The 19,591-nt window shown below is 30.5% G+C and overlaps 1 protein-coding gene across 2 annotated transcripts in view; it reads right to left on the bottom strand.

Moving 5' to 3' along the window:
- LOC123270785 (transient receptor potential cation channel subfamily V member 5) overlaps window positions 1-19,591 on the bottom strand; it is a 66,871-nt gene that overhangs the window by 10,918 nt on the left and 36,362 nt on the right. For both annotated transcript variants that reach the window (XM_044736936.1, XM_044736935.1), the window contains exons 8-9: window positions 8,484-8,649; window positions 8,151-8,412 (exon numbers count right to left, since the gene is read on the bottom strand). In XM_044736936.1, the coding sequence (XP_044592871.1) occupies window positions 8,151-8,412; window positions 8,484-8,649 (428 nt within the window). The remainder of the gene's footprint in view (window positions 1-8,150; window positions 8,413-8,483; window positions 8,650-19,591) is intronic.

Below are 19,591 nucleotides of genomic sequence, written 5' to 3'. Positions count from 1 at the left end.
AATTTTAAAGAGCTTGATGATCTTGAATAAAGGAGAAATATTTTAGAAGCAAGTTTAATTTATTTATGATGGTATTCTGGTCTAGAAATTTGGGAAAATTGATTTTTTTTTCATATTTTCAAAGTTTAACCCTCTAAAAATATGTCTTTAGAAGGTTTTTAGAAAATTCAAGTTATTTTCGGAAATATGGCTGTTTTGCTGACGCAATTTTCAGCCCATTTTTAACCAAAAATGTAATTTTTCTAATTCTAAATTTTTTTTTAATTAATGAAAAATTTTTTATTAATTTAAAATTGTTCAAAAAATTAATAACATAAATTTTGAGAGCAATTTTGGTAAAAATAAATATTTTATCACTGACATTGTTATTATTATTTAAATAATTAATTTTTACAAAACAATCATCAATTTTATCCTTCTAGAAAAAATGATTAATTATTTTCAATTTTAAAAAAATATTTTCTAATTACAAAAATGACTAATTAAATAAAGAAGAACACAATCCGTCATTTATAAAATTCAAATTATTGAATTTTTTTACTTTTTTTCCTGTATTCTTAAAATATTAATAAATATCATAAAAAAAAATGAATATTAAAAATATTGATTGTCTTTTTTTTTAAAAAATTACCTTAAATTCAAGCTTCTAGACCAGAATACCCTTAAAAAAATTTATTGGCTCAATAATTTTTCAGCTTTATTCAAGAAATTATTAAAAATTATTTTCTTCCCGGAAAAAAGAGGATAAATTAGAGTTTCTAGAGTAAAAACAGGTCCCTCCTAAAAAAAACTACAAATATTACACTTTACACTGTAATAATTGAGACTATATATTGTAATACGGCAATGACAATTAGAAATATCTAATTTTAAAGTTTATAATGTACTTTTAGTTGGATGAAAGTTTGAACTAGAAGTTACTTATTATTTTTCACCAGTTATTTATTGATGAAATTGATAGTTAATTAACTGAAACTGGAAAAATTTCGATTTATCGGTGATGAATTTTTTGGTTTTATGAGAATAAATGTACACAGAAAAAGATTTCTGTGACTGGAGAATAAAATTTTTGGCTCAAGTAAATTTTCGGATGCCCGAAGGAAGACCGAAGTTGTCTTGACCGAAATATAAATAATTTTTCTTGAAATTCTATTCTTGGTGGAAGTAATTTTCTTAATTCAAATTATCATAAATACTTGATACAATATTGTAATTTTATATATTGGATCAAGATTTTTAGATACTTTTAGGGAAGCAGCGCCACCTATTTATTCAGCTGAGAAAAAATATTCTCACCTTGAGAAAAATTTTTCTCTTGAATATTTGATACCCATTTTAGATTATTTTTAGCACGCAATTATACATATTGAATGAAAGAAAATGGTTCAATATTATTTGATCTTCCCATTTGACATGTTCGTCAATAAAAATATTAATGAAAATTTATTATCGAGATATTTAATTTTTGGAGCAAGAGAAAATTTTCTCAAGACAAGAAAATTTACTTCTGGCTCCAAGAACTTAATTTTCTGGAGCAAGAGAAAAATTTTCCCAAAACAAGAAAATGTCGGTTCTTGATTTAAAAATTGTCTTGGATCAAGATATGTATTTTTGAAGCAAAAGAATTAATTTTGTTGGGATAAGTGAAATTTCTTGTGTCAAAAATTTTTTGCCCACAGAAAATAATTAGCAAGAAAAATATTTTCTTGGTTCAAGTGAACCATTCTTTCTGTGTATTTTTAATTGTAAGAATAAGATTTAAAGTGTGAGCTACTAATTATCGAGAATAATAAATATACTGTGAATTATAACAGCTTATACTGTAATTCTCAAACTTTTAAGCTTAGTTATCGAAATATAAATAATTTATACGAAAAATTAGTGTGAGATATTAAATACGAGAACAAAATTTAAAGATTTAAACCTTTTACTATTGTACAGAAAAAAAATTAACTTGAATTAAATTTTACTTGCTTCAAAAATATTTCGTCTTGATTCAAGCCAATAAAAAGTTTTCAAAATTATTTTCTTGGTTCAAGAATTGCACGACTCATGATGCGAAGCATCAGAGAGTGCTTTACGATCGAAAAATTTTTTTCGCCTCATTTTGGCGGCTATTTTTATTATTATAGCCTTGTTAGTTCACGGAATCAAGATATTTTGCATACTATTGTCGAGATAATTTAATGGAGATTAATTTCATACTTTTTAAAAATTGATTTACTGCAATAGAATTGGAAAAAAACACCAAAATAGGTCAAAAAATTTTCCTGTCCGTCATGTGTGAAACCCGAAAACACCGTAACTTGTGAAAAAATCCATTATTTGAGTTAAATTTTTTTTTTTTAAATTCTAATCGACGATTGTAGGTCACTGAATGCGAATGATTAATTAATTCAGTGTCGTTTAATTGCAATTAATAAAAAACAAAAACTACAAGACTGTATATCTATATATATCCATGTAAAATTAACATGGATGGTGATATATCTATATCTATAGATATTATGTACATTTTATTCCACCAGGAGCGCTTGTACAGTACCTTCCTACTACAGCTGTTTTTTCGGCAATTAATTTTGAACGACTTAAGTTTTTTTTTTTTTTTTTTATATTTCATAATTAAATGAGCATTATGAGTCGTGCACTTTTGGATTTTCCAAACTTTTTTTGTCTTGTTTCAAATTAATTTTTTTTTTAATGTATGAACTGTCAAAAGTTTTAAGTGAAACTGTAATAGTTGCTATTCTCAAAAATAATATAATTTTTACAATTTTACTAGAGGAACTCAGCTGGTATTTAAAACTAATAAATCCTAGTTATAAATTAAATTTTTCCGTGAATTGTCACCATAATTTTCCAGTAATATAGTTCGAAAGTATAATAACTAATAACAGTTATTTAAAATCTGATCCAGTGAACCTTGATCTTTATGGTTTCTCATTTAACCGTATTAGTCTGACTAATTATTCACGGCGTTTGAATGATGGGGAGTAATTTACAGCGTGATCTACGTCAACACCGCCTTTGGTCACCTCTCAAACGATTTAACGGTTTAATGTCCTTTTTTAATGTTCCTTAATGCTCAGCTCTATGCTCCGTGCATAATGTTAGCATAACATATTCTAGTTTAGTTCTATCTCCATCAACCCTCCGGCGTGAATGCCTTTTGTGACCTAAATATTAATATTAAATAAACTATAATGTATGCATGCATAATATATGCACAAGTTTATAGCTAAAGTTTTTTTTGCCAATGAAAATTTATTATCCGTAGACTGAAAAAAAATTAACTTGAATCAAAAGAAAAATTCTTGAATCAAGAAAATAATTTTCAAAACTTTTTATTTTTGCTACAATCAAGAACAAATATTTTTAAAGCAGTTTTTTGCAAACATATTTTTGTGTGTGTGTGTGTGTGTGTGGCCGAATATAAACCTCTCATAACTTTTGAACGGCTTGACCGATTTCATCGCGGTTGGCACCATTCGAAAGGGACTTGACTAAATTTAGATTTTGAATATAATTTAGACCGATTCGCAACGAGACATTTGGAGAAATCTCAAAAAAACTAAAAAATAAACTTTTCAAATGTGGTTTTTTTGGAATAACTTTCAAACGGCTTGACCGATCGATTCCAAAAACTAATCAGCGTTTAACATAAAAAAAACTACGCCGATCACTACCAGTCCGGTTGAAATCGGTTTATTCGCTCGTGAGTAATTGTTGTCGAAAGAAAACCGAAAAAAGTGTTTTTTTCGGAATTACTTCGAAATTCCTAGTTCGATCAATTTAAGCTTGCAAATTCTTTATGAGGCTTTAAAAACTTCATTCATTCAAAAGTTATTGCGATTTGAAAATTCAAAAAATAGTGTTTTATTAGACTTATCAGACTTTTGAGCTCGGAGAGCTCAAAATGGCACGAAAATAATAATTTTTGGCTCGAAGAGCTCAAAAACATAATAAGTGCAATTTTGAGCGCTTAAATATGGAATTAGAGCAGAGAAAAAAAGGTTCACTTGAACCAAGAAAATATTTTTCTTCCTAATTATTTTCTTGAACGAAAAAAAATTTTTTTTTTGACACTAGAAATTTCACTTATTTCAACAAAATTAATTCTCTTGCTATAATAAATACGGATGTTGATCCAAGAAAATTTATTTAAGACAAGAAAATCTTTTTGTTTTGATAAAAATAAATTTTCTTGTCTTGACAAAATTTCTCTCTTGCTCCAAAAAATTAAATATCGTGATAGTAAATTTTCATTAATATTTTTATTGACTACACTGTAAATCGAAGTGTCTTAAAAGTGACTACAAATGAGCATTTAACATGGGAGATTAAAACACATGGAAGTGTTTTAAAAGTGACTACAATGCTTTAAGGTAGTACTACCGGTTTTAAAATTGACGTTCAGAATTTAATGAAATTTGGCATATTGGTACTTTATAATATCATAATTAAGCAGTAAAATTTTTGGAAGCCTGGCAAGTCCTGAAAAAAAGATATTAATATCTACATATTTTTGCTTTTACCATTGATCCTTATGGAAAATCACAGACTATTTTATTTCACAAAACTGGACGTTCAGATTCTTATAAAAATCAAGAAAACGAGAGAAAATAACATCTCGAACATATTTAATAACAATCAGTATAGTTTCCAAGAATATGAGAATATTTATTAATAAAAAACATTCAAAATTTATCTCTGTCTCTCTTTCTCCAACGTGATTTAGTATAGGTAAATCTACTACGTTAATCAAATAAGTTTAGGTTTTGGGATTTGACTCTTGTGGTAACGGTAGTACTACCTTAAGATAGGAACAAAACATTTTATGTGTCTTTTGTTAAAACACTTGGATTTACAATGTAACAAGTCAAATGGGAAGATCAAATAATATTGAATCATTTTTAACTTCCCGCTAAGAAAATTGAAAATTTCCAAAAATCGGAAAGTTATTGTTTTTACCCCGTTTTTCAAAAATCGAGTTTTCATCAGATCTAGACGTTTTGAGGTCCTAGGAAGCTTCGCTGACTGTTCTCACGATGGTGTGTGTGTGTGTGTGTGTGTGTGGATGTAAACCTCTCATAACTTTTGAACGGCTTGACCGATTTGATCGCGGTTGGTACCATTTGAAACGGTTCGACTAAACTTAGATTTTTAATACAAGTTGGACCAATTCAGACCGATAGATTTTGAGAAATCTTAAAAAAACTGCAAAAAAAAAATTTTCCAAATGTGGTTTTTTTTTAATAACTTTCACACGGCTCGACCGATCTATTCCAAAAACTAATCAGCTTTTAACATAAAAAAACCACGCCGATCGCCACTAATTTGGTTAAAATCGGTTGATTCGTTCGTGAATTATCGTTGACGAAATAAATCGAAAAAAAGTGTTTTTTTTTCATTACACCGAAACTTCCGGTCTTATCAATTTCTGTTTAAAAATGTATCATAGAATTTGAAAAACTGTGTCGAATGCCGCTAACCGCGTAAAAATCGGTTTATCCATTCAAAAGTTATTGCGGTTTGAAAATTCAAAAAATAGTGTTTTATTAAACTTCTATCAGACTTTTGAGCTCGGAGAGCTCAAAAGCATAGAAAAGTTACCTGTTTGAGCTCGGAGAGTTCAAAACAACACATGAACTGTATTTTTGAGCTCGAAGAGCTCAAAAACGGCATAATTGCAATTTGAAGCGTCCAGGTATGGAGTGCACGGGAAGTTGCAGGGATGGCCTTCAGGGTCAACCGTTTTCCTAATTTTTTTTTTAATTCAATATGTATAATTGCATGCTAAAATAATATAAAATGGATATCAAATATTTAAGAGAAAAATTTTCTCAAGGTGAGAAAATTTTTTTCGTAGCTGAATTAGGTGGCGCTGCTTCCCTAAAGTGTCTAAAAATCTTGATCAAATATAAAAATTTAGTGTATCAAGTTTTTATGATAATTTGAATTAAGAAAAAATTACTTCCACCAAGAATAGAGTTTCAATCCTTATATTATTTAGTCTCTGGCCGTCAGCTTTTTACATAAGAAAAAAGTTAAAATCTAAAAATCTGGGTCGCTATAGTTTGTGCTGATTATTTTTAATAATTTTAAATAGAAATTATAAAGATAATTGATAATAATCAAGTAATACGCGTAATAAGAAGCATGAACTACTATTATAAAATATCATATAAAAAAAAAAATCAAAATAAATTTGAAAAAAAATTTGTAACCTCAAAAAACCGTTCTGCTTACGGTATATACACACTCGGTAGTCTGGCTTGAGAACGGAACTTGGCGCCAGGCTCTATCGAGTCTGTTGATTTATTAGAATTTAATAAATTAAACAATTGTCTTCGAATAAATTAATTTGTTCCCTGATAGCCATTTTAACTCAAACTTTTATTCAATCTACTGCCTAAATTTGTAGCCAACTTGATGAAAAAAGTTGCAAACCAAACGTTTTTACTTAAGTTGTCTACAAGTTACACTGCAATTTGACGTCAAGACTTGCAGTACAAGTATTTTATTCAAGTTGTAGTAAAATTGTAGTACAATTTAACCAAAAATTCGGTGTTAACTTGTATTCAAATTGGGGCTGTAGATTTTAGTCAATTTGTTTACAACTGTTGTACTGTAAAAATTTACGGCAAACTTGATGTCAAGTTAACTGTAACTGCTGAAATCCAACTACTTTTAATCAAAGCGTGGCTATTAGGGTTAATAGATAATAAATCTTTCTATCAGCGTATATTGACAATTAATAACTTGCAAATTTGATAAAAAATTTTGTTCATTACGCATCGATCATGAATACGATTTGCATTACTTGTAGGGGACGGACGGGCAAGACGGAGAGGGCGGGTAAAATGAATAATCGTTTTAAATCGCTGGTCGGTCGATAGAAACATTTTAGACAGCAATCTATCAATCTATTATGTAACTACACTTACCGTTATCGATAAAGCATTGGTTTTGCATACTTGTGGGAATTTTTTTTATAAATATTGAAATTTAGGAAAAAAAAAAAATTTTAAATCGTAAGTATACAGTACTTAGTTTAATGTTGTTAAGGACGATGCAGATTTGATTTTTTTTCTTCACATTCAGGACGCGGTTGATATTTTTGCGACGATTGTTTTGATTGAAATGTATTTTCCAATCAGTATTCGTTTTACGCGACCTGAGTATTCATTTTGCCCGCCCGTGGTAGGGAAAACGGATAATGTTGACTTTTTTTTTTTTTTTTAATTTCGAAGAAGAATTTCTTTGTTATTATTTTTATTTTACTTTAATTATAAACTTCAATTACCCAAAAAATTATTAGCCAAAGTTAAGAATGGATATGATTATAATATATATTTGTTATTTCATTTTTAAATTAACATATCCGTTTTGCCCGTCCTTCCCCTAGTTATTACAAACTTCACTCTTCAAGAAAGCCTCATAGGTAAACAGGTAATGAATTAGACTTTCAAGCGCCAGGTCCAACGTTCGATTCCAGTGCGAGCCATTTTTTTTTTATGGAAATAATTCTATATAATTATATAGGGCCATTTTTCATATATAATTATGTTTGAGTATATATAATTATATATAATCTTTTTTACCCGGGCAATTTGAAGAACAAACCAGATCTGGTCAGATCTGATTATATATTTGGCCAGATCTCGTCAGATAGAGACAATTTAAAGATTTAGCCAGATCTGTTTATATATGGCCAGATCTAATCCGTTTTTCCCGGAGTTAAGAATATTGTAAAGAAGATCGAAGCCGTTTCAGAAAAAGAATAAATTTTCTTGAGACAAGAAAATTATTTTTAACTCAAGAAAATTTTATTTCATTATAAAAATAAATATTTTCTTCAGTTAAAAAAGTTTAATTTAGCTAGATTAAGAATAAATTCTTTCTATGATCGTCTAAGCTCACAGATATTTATAAACTTTTATGAGACTTTACAATTGGACAAAATAATGCTTTCCGTGAATTACAATATTGAGGACGCAACGCTAGATTCCAATTAACACCGGGTCAGTAGATCAACTTTCGTTGTCTAACTTGCGTTGTAATTTGTGATTTATGGTTGAGTTATAAATTGTACTATTAGGTTACATGTTAAACATTAACCATAAAAAATGGGAAAAAAAAGATAGAACCTTGAGAAAATCCCATTACGAAGACCAAGTAGATGGAGACGAATCTCAGAAGGTCTCCCATTATCATGCGGTAGATCATCACCACGAAGGGCCCGACTGTTTTGAACCCTCGGCAGAAGAAAAGAAAGTATGGAGCCGTTGTCAACATCACCACTACGGCCAGAATGTCTTCCACTTTGTCTTGGCAAGCCATCCTTAGGAATGGAAATGACAGAAGGATGCAGCAGGAAAAGAGAAACATCACTCGCGATGGCGCTGTCATCTGAAAGGTTCATTTATTTTAGATAATTTTTTTTTTGTGATTGTATTGTTATCATAAATTTCCAAAGTAACCAGATTTTCAATGAACATATTGAGACCCAGGAAACGAGCTTCTCGTAGTGCTGCTGCGATGTAAAAGATTGCGCCGAATTCCATGAAAACTTCAGCGGTGAGACGGATTTTTGCTGTCGAACTTTCTAAGCGCATCAGTCTGCATTCTTCTGTTAAATCTTCCCACCTAATCATTTACAAACTTTGTTATTTTCTTGGAAATTGACGGGTTATACGCACTTGAAATTAGAAAAAATAAATATTTTAAATCTTTATAAACAATTCAAGGCTGAAATTTTTATTGGAAATTGATAATTTTCTTTTTTCAACGCGCCAGTTTGTAAAAAAAAGATATTTTTATAATTCTAAAGATTAATCGCTATATTATATTTAGTTTGAGTTAGAATTCTGGCTGGAAGATAAGAGATACCGAGAAAATAATAAAAACCATTTTTGTAAAGAATAAAATTTCCTTCAAAAAAAGTAACTTATTTTTTCGTATCTTCAGCATTTAATTATAATTTCGATTTTAAACTTTCTAAAAGCGGTTTAATAAAAAAAGGGGTTTAGTTTTTTTGCAAATATCTAAAAAACTAATAAAGATATTTCAAATTTTAAAAAAGATTCAAAAAAAGGAGGAAATTTCCTAAAAAAAAAATCTTGACTCCCGGAATTCCCAGAGGGATAAAAATATGGCCGAAAACGAGCACTCTTGCTTGCGTAAGCCACCCCTGATTAAAAAAAAGTATTCAAAACAATTGTCAATGTTAATTCTCCATAAGAGGAGGGATTGAAAAGTATTCAAAATATTTAGAAGTATTGAAAAAAATTCAAATTTCGTTATTTTCAATACTTTTTAATTCGTTTTTTTAATCAGGGACGCTTACTTTAGACACTTTATTGATAAAAATTATTTTAACATATTAAATATAAAATTTAAGTTTTATCATAATTTTTTAATTAGTTATGCATTGTTAATTAATAATTTTTTTCTGTCTGAACATAAACATTGCAAGTGTGGTAATTTTTAAACTACAAATTTGAGATTTTTTTCCACTCTTGAAGCAATTTTTGAAAGACGTCAAAATAGATCCCCGTTGTAAAAATTAAAAAGTTTTTATTTTTCAGTTTTTTATTAATAATTCACGCAGTTGCAAAATTAAAAACTTAAAATAATCATCGAAAAAAAAATATTTTTTGAAATATCATTAATGATCCGTTTTTATGTTATCATCAGAAGCTGCATAGAAATAATTTTTTTAATTTATTTTTTAAGAACCATATTTTTTTCAATCATTACTTGTTTTTGTTTTTGAAAAAAATTTTTGTTTTATTTAATTTTCAATTGTTTATATAACAAACAATTTATTACAAACAAATAAATTTTTACCGTACTTAGATTTTTTTTTATTTTTATTTTTATTTTTAAGAATACGTTCTCTGTAATTTCTTCATTCTTACCTAATTTATCATCCTTAAAGTTATTATAATTTATTTTCCATTAGTTAAAGAACAAATCCAGCTGAAAAGTATAGTTGTTACTAAATTATTTATTAAATTTATAGCAATTTTTTATGAAAAATAGCAATTTAATGCTTAAATATCTTATCAACTATTAAAAATATGACTAACTCATTCAAGCATCTTGTTATTTATTGTTAATTACCAAACATTTTTACCTTTTACATTTTAATCTTACTTCATTATACTCCAAATTCCGAATATTACTATGTAAGCAAAAAATTTTTCCAAAATTTATTAGCTTAAGCGTATTAGAAAGGAATAATGATCTTTAAATTGTGTTTCATTTAACAAAATTTATTTATAAGTAGTCATTAACATATAATATATTTTTTTTTCATCTTATTTTACATTACATTTATTTTTTCAAACGTTTCTTTGATGGTGGCTCATCAGTTTCTTCTTTCACAGTGACTTCAGTTTCTTCTCGTGTTAAATCTTCATCGTTCTCTTCGTCCCCCAGTAAAGATTCCAAAATTTGTCCAATAAATACAGCATAGTCAGCACAGGCACTATCATCTTCATTTTCATTTTGTAAACTGTTTCCTTCATCAACATCCTCAACTTCCATCGCTACCTTTTGGCAATTATCACAACTTTCTCCTTTGCAACGTGTACAAAGAGACGAACATGGAAGCCCAGCTTTCCTGCATCGGCATCTATTCGAACAATTTTTGATGCACTTACAGTGAGCTAATTTTGAGAGTTCATTAGATTCAACAGCAGATTTCTCATGAAGAGCGACACTATCATAAGAAGCACAAACACCTAATTTAGCCAAAGTGTTGATAGCAGTTTTAGAATCACACTTATGCTTCAAATATATTCCAGTAGCTAAATGAAGTGGAGACAAAAATGATTCCGGACGAATAGCTTTAACTATTGACGTTCCAATCTGATCAATTTTAATTTTCACGTCTTTAATGACATTATTTTCGTTTTCAATTAAGCTTTCACTTGACTCCGTGGTAAGTGATGTAGTAGCGGAAGAAATATCTTTGGACTCGCTCCTAACATTTTCTATGCCTTGCTTTTGTTTCTTGTTTGCATCAAATAAAATTACTTCATCCAGAAAAGTTTTTAGATACGAAGGTACATCATCACTGACTGATTCTAAAAACTTAACTGAAAAAGGATTTTTTTTGTTATCGTACTTTGTTCCTTTTATTTGTTTGCGAATTAGTTCCGCAGCAGTTTTGATAATTCGTGAGTTTTCAGCTTCTTCTTCTGCTTCACGATGCATGTACCATGTATCATCGAGAGTATTTTGATCATTTCCAAGGTAGCAAATAGTTTTACTTTCGTTTGGTGAAGAGTGAATAACGATATTACTGCCATATTGGTTTTCAAGATATTTCAATAACGTTTTCTCCGAGGGCTTGTAACGCATAGTGTTCAATAATTGGTCAACAGTAAATTGGCAGTCAATACTGCCTTCAATATAATCATAAAGACGAAGAAAAGAATCTTGTAATTCTTTTTTTGATTCAGACGGTTCAGTTTTTCGTACATTACAAAAATCATTGTAACACTGTTTGTGATAACGAGCACCGACTTCAACTAAAGATTCAATATCAATTATACGATTTCTAATAATTTGACCCTGTTCATCGTTTCTTTCTTCCGCAACTTCCATTAATTTTAATTTCATTTCATCGGCTCTGACTAAATATTTAGCTTCTTTTTTCTTGCCTTGCCATGGTTTTGCACAAAACAAACACAAAGTTTTAAAATTGAAATCATTACAACCACGTGGTGAATGTCGAGATGTTGACGGTGAAACTAAACTAGAATTACGTTTTGCAGAGTAAGTATACTCATCCCGGCACTTTTTATGCACATCTAGTTCAGTTTTATTCTTCAGATAACTCCACTTCTTATCTTTTAAAGTTTTACTACAACTTATTAGTGTATCTATTGCTTTTTGCTTTATTCGAACGATTGGTAAAGTTTGCAATGGATTTTCACAGATAAAACAATTCATTTCCGGATTCATTTTTATGAATAATTTACGTCAGTAGCTAAATTCACAATATCGAATGAAACGCACAGATTGGATGTCGACTTGAGACTGAAAAATGGACGATCAATTGGGCCCTTAGAAACCTTGAGCAGATGTTTCTAACAGGTAACAAAAAGGTATTTTCTTTCTCTCTCTTGCTGGGTCGTTAAGTCCAGCTGGTTTCTGGGTTGTCCCGTACAGCCAATGGTTGTGTGAGTTGAGCGTTATGTTGGCATTCTGGCGGGAATTTTAAAATTAATTCGAAGGGTTCTCGTCTTCTCCTTCGATTATAGTGTGAGTAAGGTTGGATATGCTTCTAATATCTATTGCAAATTGTGTTATTTTATTGATGATTTTTTTTTATCCTTTTAATAAGAATTAAATGAATTCTTCGGTATTTGTCTTAGTGAGATTGCAATTGAAATAGAGGTGCAAATAAGGTATTCAATAAGCAAAAACCCGAATCCCAAAATTCGTGAAATTATTGAAAATATTGACACTGAATTTAATAAAAAAGATAAATAATTATAAAAATGTTTACTGTTTTTAATTATTGATAACTCTGTATCTACAACTGTAGTTTATTGAAATTTTTAACTTCCCGCTAAGAAAATCGAAGATTTTCAAAAATCGGGAAGTTATTGTTTTCACCCCGTTTTGCAAAAATCGAGTTTTCATCAGATCTCGACGTTTGAAGGTCACAGGAAGCCTCCCTGACTATCCCCGCGAGGTTGTCACGGTGTCTGTATGTGTGTGTGTGTGTGTGTGTGTGTGTGAAAGTATGTGAACCGCTTATAACTTTTGAACGGCTCGACCGATTTCATCGCGGTTGGTGCCATTCAAAAGGGCTTGACCAAACTTAGATTTTGAAAACTATTTGGACCGATTCAGATTTTGAGAAATCTTAAAAAAACTGAAAAAAAATTTTTTTTCAAATGTGGTTTTTTTGGAATAACTTTTAAACGGCTTAATAGTTCAATTCCAAAAACTAATCAGCTCTTAACCTCAAAAAACCACGTCGATCGCCACGAGTCCGGTCAAAATCGGTTGATTCGTTCGAGAGATATCGTGAACGAAAGAAAACCGAAAAAAGTGTTTTTTCGGAATAACTCCAAAATTCCTAGCGAGATCAATTCAAAATTTAAGATTCTTTGTGAGGCTTGAAAAACTGCGTCGAATACTTCTAACCGCGTAAAAATCGGTTTATTCATTCAAAAGTTATTGCGGTTTAAAAATTCAAAAAATAGTGTCTTATCAAATCTCTATCAGACTTTTGAGCTCGAAAAGCTTTAAAGCATAGGAAAGTAATATCTTTGAGCTCGGAGAGCTCAAAATAACCCATAAATTGTATTTTTGAGCTCAAAGAGCTCAAAAACGTCATTGGTGCTATTTTAAGCGCCTAAGTATGGAATTAGCGGGAAGTTGCAGGGATGGCCTTCAGGGTCAACCGTTTTCCTAATTTTTTTAAATTAATAATATTGATAATTAATATTAATTAATTAATTCTTCATAATATTTACTATTCTCATTGGGGGGCGTCCATTAATTACGTGAGGTGTTCTAGGGGGGAGTGGATCAAGCTAAATCTTACCAAATCTCACTAAGGGGGGAGGGGGGATCTTAAAAAATATCACGTAATTTTTTCTCTAGCAGAAAACAGTGTAAAATTGCGTGAAATAGTATTTCTATAATAAAATATGGCCAAATTTGACACAATAGTGCTTGTCGTATTCGTCTGAACCCTGCAGAGCAGCAAAGTAGTCCTCGATTGTTTAATTTGATTATTGATCGATAGGTTCACTAATTTTTTAGGTAGATTTATTTAGAAATCTATCGGTGGTAGCCGGTCTCATGTCGTAATTTTAATAAAATTTTGTCATAATATGTTTAATTATCTTCAATTTAAGCTATTGTTCGTCGACTTTTAATACTTTTTTCAATTTATTTCGTAGTTAAGAAAATTCAAAAAAAATCAAGAATAAATTAAATTTTAGCTTTTATCATCAAATGACTTTTATCTGTAAAAAATCTGATTTTTTAGGTAGATGTCTTTAAATATCTATTTGTTATAGTCAATCTCATGTCGTTATTTGCAAAAATATAATAGAAAATAAATTTTAGGACATTACGGCCTTTAAATAGGGTTTTTTTTTCAATATTCAAACAAGAAATCTACCTATCCATGTCGGGTGTAGCCGAATGGCGCTTTTCTTTTCTCAATAATCCAACACGTTTACAGCCAAAACATAAATTTTGAAGAATCTCGCGTGAGATTAGGGGAGGGGGGAGGGAGTTGGGGAAAATCTTATGAAATCTCATCAAGGGGGGAGGGGGGGTCAAAAAATTTTCAAAAATGCCTCACGTAATTTATGGACGCCCCCTTATTAACATATAGAAATTTTTGATTAGAAAAAGTTTAAAAAATATAAATCAAATTTTAAAGTTGTAGATTAGGTTACTTCACTATTATGATTATTACTTTGTTCCTATCATCTCTTTCCAATATATTTTATCTCTTTTTAATAGTCTACAGTCTTGCCAGTAAGTATGAAAGATAATCAACGCTATCTAATTTGCCGAAAAAATTGATCTTTTCAATTAGTCGGGCACAACGGGTTTTTTTTTTGGTTTCAATAGTTTATTAAGGTTTTAACTTTAATTTAAATAGTTTTTTTTTTAATTTCCACCGACTAGTTTTGGAGAAATCTTTGAAAACATATCATCTACCGTTTTACTATAAAGCGAATGTTAAATATGCCTACTTTTGAAGTCATTTATTTATTTAAATAATTGGACAACCCCCCCCCCTAAAATTTTCAGAATTGGTTTAGACTTAGTCCAACTTTATATAAAAAAAAAAAAATCAAGCCATTTATTTAAAATTACTTTAGTGCTCGTACTACCTGAAAACAGCCATGTTAGAAAGAAATAGTAATTATCAAGTGACCGTTGATAATTACTTGTACACATGAGAGTCTATTGTAATAGAATGAGATTTTAATGATAATAGATATGAATCGTTTTTAAACTATCCGAGCAAAAACAGTTTCACTGTAAAAAAATCGCGCCAAGTCCACGTTCATAAGACTATTAAGAAAAAAAAATTTTATTTCTTTACAAAAAGATATAATATAAAAAATTAAAAAATCCAAGATACCGATATGGTTGTATATGATTTTTGGAAATTAAAAAAAATTTTTTTGTAAATTTAAAAATTAAAAAAAACAATTTTGGAACGTATTTAGTGTGCGTGGTTACAAAATATTTCACTTTTTATGAAATTCGTAAAATTTATCTACTAGGACTTTAAAAAAAAATTAAAGTACACAATCATGCACACCAAGTACGTTCCAAAATTGGTTTCTTTTTATTTTTAAATTTACAAAAAAATTTTTTTTAATTTCCGAAAATCATATACAACCATATCGGTATCTTGGATTTTTTAATTTTTTATTTTATATCTTTTTGTAAAGAAATAAAATTTTTTTTTCTTAATAGTCTTATGAACGTGGACTTGGCGCGATTTTTTTTACAGTGAAACTGTTTTTGCTCGGATTTCATTATTTTTTGTAATTATAATAAAAATTGACAATTTTAATTTAATACATTTCCGGAGGCAAACTATCCCCTTTAAGCTATAGTTCATGTAAAAGTTATTCTTGCGCCGCCTGGCGTGTGTAATTGCAAGCTGTCAAATATCTTTTTTTCACTGTAGTTTCCCATCTATTATAAGATTAGCATGCATCCTTATATTATTTAGTCTCTGGCCGTCCGCTTTTTACATAAGAAAAAAGTTAAAATCTAAAAATCTGGGTCGCTATAGTTTGTGCTGATTATTTTTAATAATTTTAAACAGAAATTATAAAGATAATTGATAATAATCAAGTAATACGCGTAATAAAAAGCATGAACTACTATTATAAAATATCATATAAAAAAAAAAAAAATCAAAATAAATTTGAAAAAAAATTTGTAACCTCAAAAAACCGTTCTGCTTATGGTATATACACACTCGGTAGTCTGGCTTGAGAACGGAACTTGGCGCCAGACTCTATCGAGTCTGTTGATTATAAGCATCATAGAAACAGAACCTGAAAATAAAAATCTAGAAATTCGTAAATTTTCCTAGTCTAATGAAGTGAGATATTCAAATGTAAAAGGTAAAAATGCTTAGTAATGAAAAATAAATGACAAGACGAATGAAATAGGATGACAAGACTTGAATGCCCGAGAAAAAATGTTTCTATATAATTATATATAATTGTATATAATCATATATGATTATATATGGAATCACATATATAATTATATAAAATTATATATGATCATACATAATTATATATAATCATACATAATTATATATAATCATACATGATTATATATGGAATTGTATATGAGGTTATATATAATCATATATAATTATATATGACTATATATGGAGCAATATACAGCCATGCAGGATTATATATAGTTCCATATACAATTTTATATAAGTATATAGAATTATATATAATCATACATGATTATATATGGAATTGTATATGAGGTTATATATAATCATATATAATTATAGATGACTATATATGGAGCAATATACAGCCATGCAAGATTGTATATAGTCCCATATATAATTATATATAAATATATATAATTATATATGCTTATATATAATTAACAGACATAAAAATTTTTTTTTGGTAATCACAAAAAATGTAAAATGATGTTTATAATTACGTTTAAATAATTCTGAAATACAAAATTTGTCACATTTCCTATGAGATGTTTTGGTCTGCTCTGCTACTACCTAATAGTAAAATCATTATTTATTTTATTATTTAAATAAGTGTTATATTATAATGAAATTCGGTAAAATAAATAAATTATGAATAATGACTATCCAAATATATATTAAAATCAATTTTTATATTCCATTTATGATAAACTCATATGATACATTATGTAGATCATAGAATCATTATCATCTAAGACAGCAGCACAGTAGACAGAGACTTCAAGACGCACGGAGATCACCAAAGTTAAGCAGCATTGAGCAGGGTTAATAGTTGGATGGGTGACCGCTGGTGTTATAGCTATAAAATTATATCTAGATATTTTTTTTTTGCATTTTAATTGGTTACACAGAATTGCGTAGGACCATATTAAATATTCTATCCATAAAATTAACCCAATAATTAATTAGATGTAATAAATATATAATTAAATATTGTTATATATAATTATATATAGTTATATATAATTAGATATGATTATATTTGGCCATTTTTCATATATAATCATTAGGGCCGAGAATTTAGTTTTTTTAAAAGAGAGAGACAGAAGATAGGTGTAGCCAAGTGTTCTGATTCGTCGTAATAAATTAATTGTTTTTTGTTTTTCGCAATCAAGTGAAGACAGCAGCTTGAAGAAAAAATAGATTGCTAATCAACATGAAAATATGAAAATATGTCAAAAAAATAGGTTGGTTTGCACATGTAAAGGTGCTTGTAAACAAATATAAGTCTGTACTGCTCAGATAAATAAAGAAGAGAATTTGAAGCACAGTGTTGGGACTAAAATGTTCGATAAAATTAATTTAAAGTGAACAGTGACAAGCTGGCGATTTCGCTGAAGATCGCGTAAAGGAATTGCTCCCGGTCTCACTGGTAATTTTGCTGGAGATCGCACTGACGTTCTTTTTAAAGGTCTCGCTAGAACTCTTGCTGACAGTCTCGCTGGAGATCACGCTGACGGTTATTCTAGAGGTCTCGCTGACGGTCTCGCTGGAGGTCGTTTTGCTGGAAGTTGTGCTAATGGTATTGCTGCCGGTCTCGCTTGGTGATTTTGCTGGCGATCGCGCTGACGGTCTCGCTGGAGATCATGCTGACGGTCTCGCTGGAGATTACACTGACGGTCTTTCTAAAGATCACACTGACGGTCTTTCTGGAGATCACGCTGACGATCTTTATGGAGATCTCGCTGGTGATTTCCAGCGAGACTTCCAGAAAGACCGTCAGCGTGATCACCAGCGAGACCTCCAGAAAGATCGTCAGCGTGATTCCAGCAAGATCGTCAGCGTTATCTCCAACGAGACTTGCAGAAAGACAGTCAGCGTGATCACCAGCGAGACCTCTAGAAATATCGTTAGCGTGATCTCCAGCGAGATCGTGAGCGTGATCTCCAGCGAGACTCCCAAAAAAACCGTCAGCGTGGCCACCAGCGAGACCTTCAGAAAAACCGTCAGCGTAATCTCCAGCGAGACCTCCAGAAAGATTGTCAGCGTGATCTCCAGCGATACCATCGCCGTGATCGCTAACAAAATTATCAGCGTGACCGGCAGCGTGATCTTCAGAAAGATCGTCAGCGTAATCACCAGCGTGACCTCCAGAAAGATCGTCAGCGTGATCTCCAGCGAGACCATCAGCAAGAGTTTTAGCGAGACCTTTAGAAAGACCGTTGGCGTGATCTCCAGCGAGACCTCCAGAAAGACCGTCAGTGTGATCTCCAGAAAGACCGTCAGTGTGATCTCCAGAAAGACCGTCAGCGTGATCTCCAGCGAGACCGTCAGCGTGATCTCCAGCGATACCATCACCGTGATCGCCATCAAAATTACCAGCGAAACTCCTAGCAATACCATCAGCTCGATCTCCAGCAAGATCTTTAGCGAGACCGTCAGCGAGACCTCTAAAAGACCGTCAGCGTGATTTCCAGCAAGACCATCGGCAAGAGTTCTAGCGAGACCTCCAGCGAGACCTTAAAAAGACCGTCAGTGCGATCCCCAGCAAAATTACCAGTGAGGCCGGGACCAATTCTTTTACGCGATCTTGAGCGAAATCGCCAGCTTGTTTACTGTTCTCTTTAAATTAATTTCATTAAACATTTTAGTCACAACACTGTGCTTCAAATTCTCTTCTTTATTTATCTGAGCAGTACAGACTTGTATTTGTTTACAAGCACCTTTACATCTGAAAACCAACCTTTTTTTTGACATATTTTTCATATTTTCATGTTGGATTAGCAATCTAATTTTTATTTTTCTTCAAGCTGCTGTCTTCACTTGATTGCGAAAAACAAAAAACAATTAATTTATTATGACCAATCAGAACGCTTGGCTACACCTATCTTCTGTCTCTCTCTTTTAAAAAAACTAAATTCTCGGCCCTAATAATCATATATAACCAATTTATATATAAATATATATAATTATATATAAATATTTTTTCTCGGGTGAAGTAGTCATATTTTAATTAGTTGATAAGATATTAAAGCATTGAAGCAAAAAAATTTTTTTTCCCATAGTATTTTTCATAAATAATTGCTATAAATTTAATAAATAAATTAGTCACAACTAAGGGGCTGGCAATAGCTTGGTCGGTTCGGTGCCCGCTTTTCGAAAGAGTGGGACCCGGGTTCGATCCCGACACGCACCAATATTTTTCAGTGATTATAAATAAAAACATGTTCGTTAATGTTGCCAGCCTCTGGAGGTGGCAGAGATAGCCGGGCGGCACACGTCTGACTTGGGTGATCACCCATTTAAGCAACAACTTGAATGAGTGATCACTCTAGTCAGCGTTGGCTAGCGCGAGGGATCTCTGCACACTAGGAT

This window comes from Cotesia glomerata, linkage group LG8 (assembly GCF_020080835.1).
Source record: "Cotesia glomerata isolate CgM1 linkage group LG8, MPM_Cglom_v2.3, whole genome shotgun sequence".
In the NCBI taxonomy this organism is placed as follows: Eukaryota; Metazoa; Arthropoda; class Insecta; order Hymenoptera; family Braconidae; genus Cotesia; species Cotesia glomerata.
This window is presented reverse-complemented; position numbering and strand designations above follow the sequence as displayed.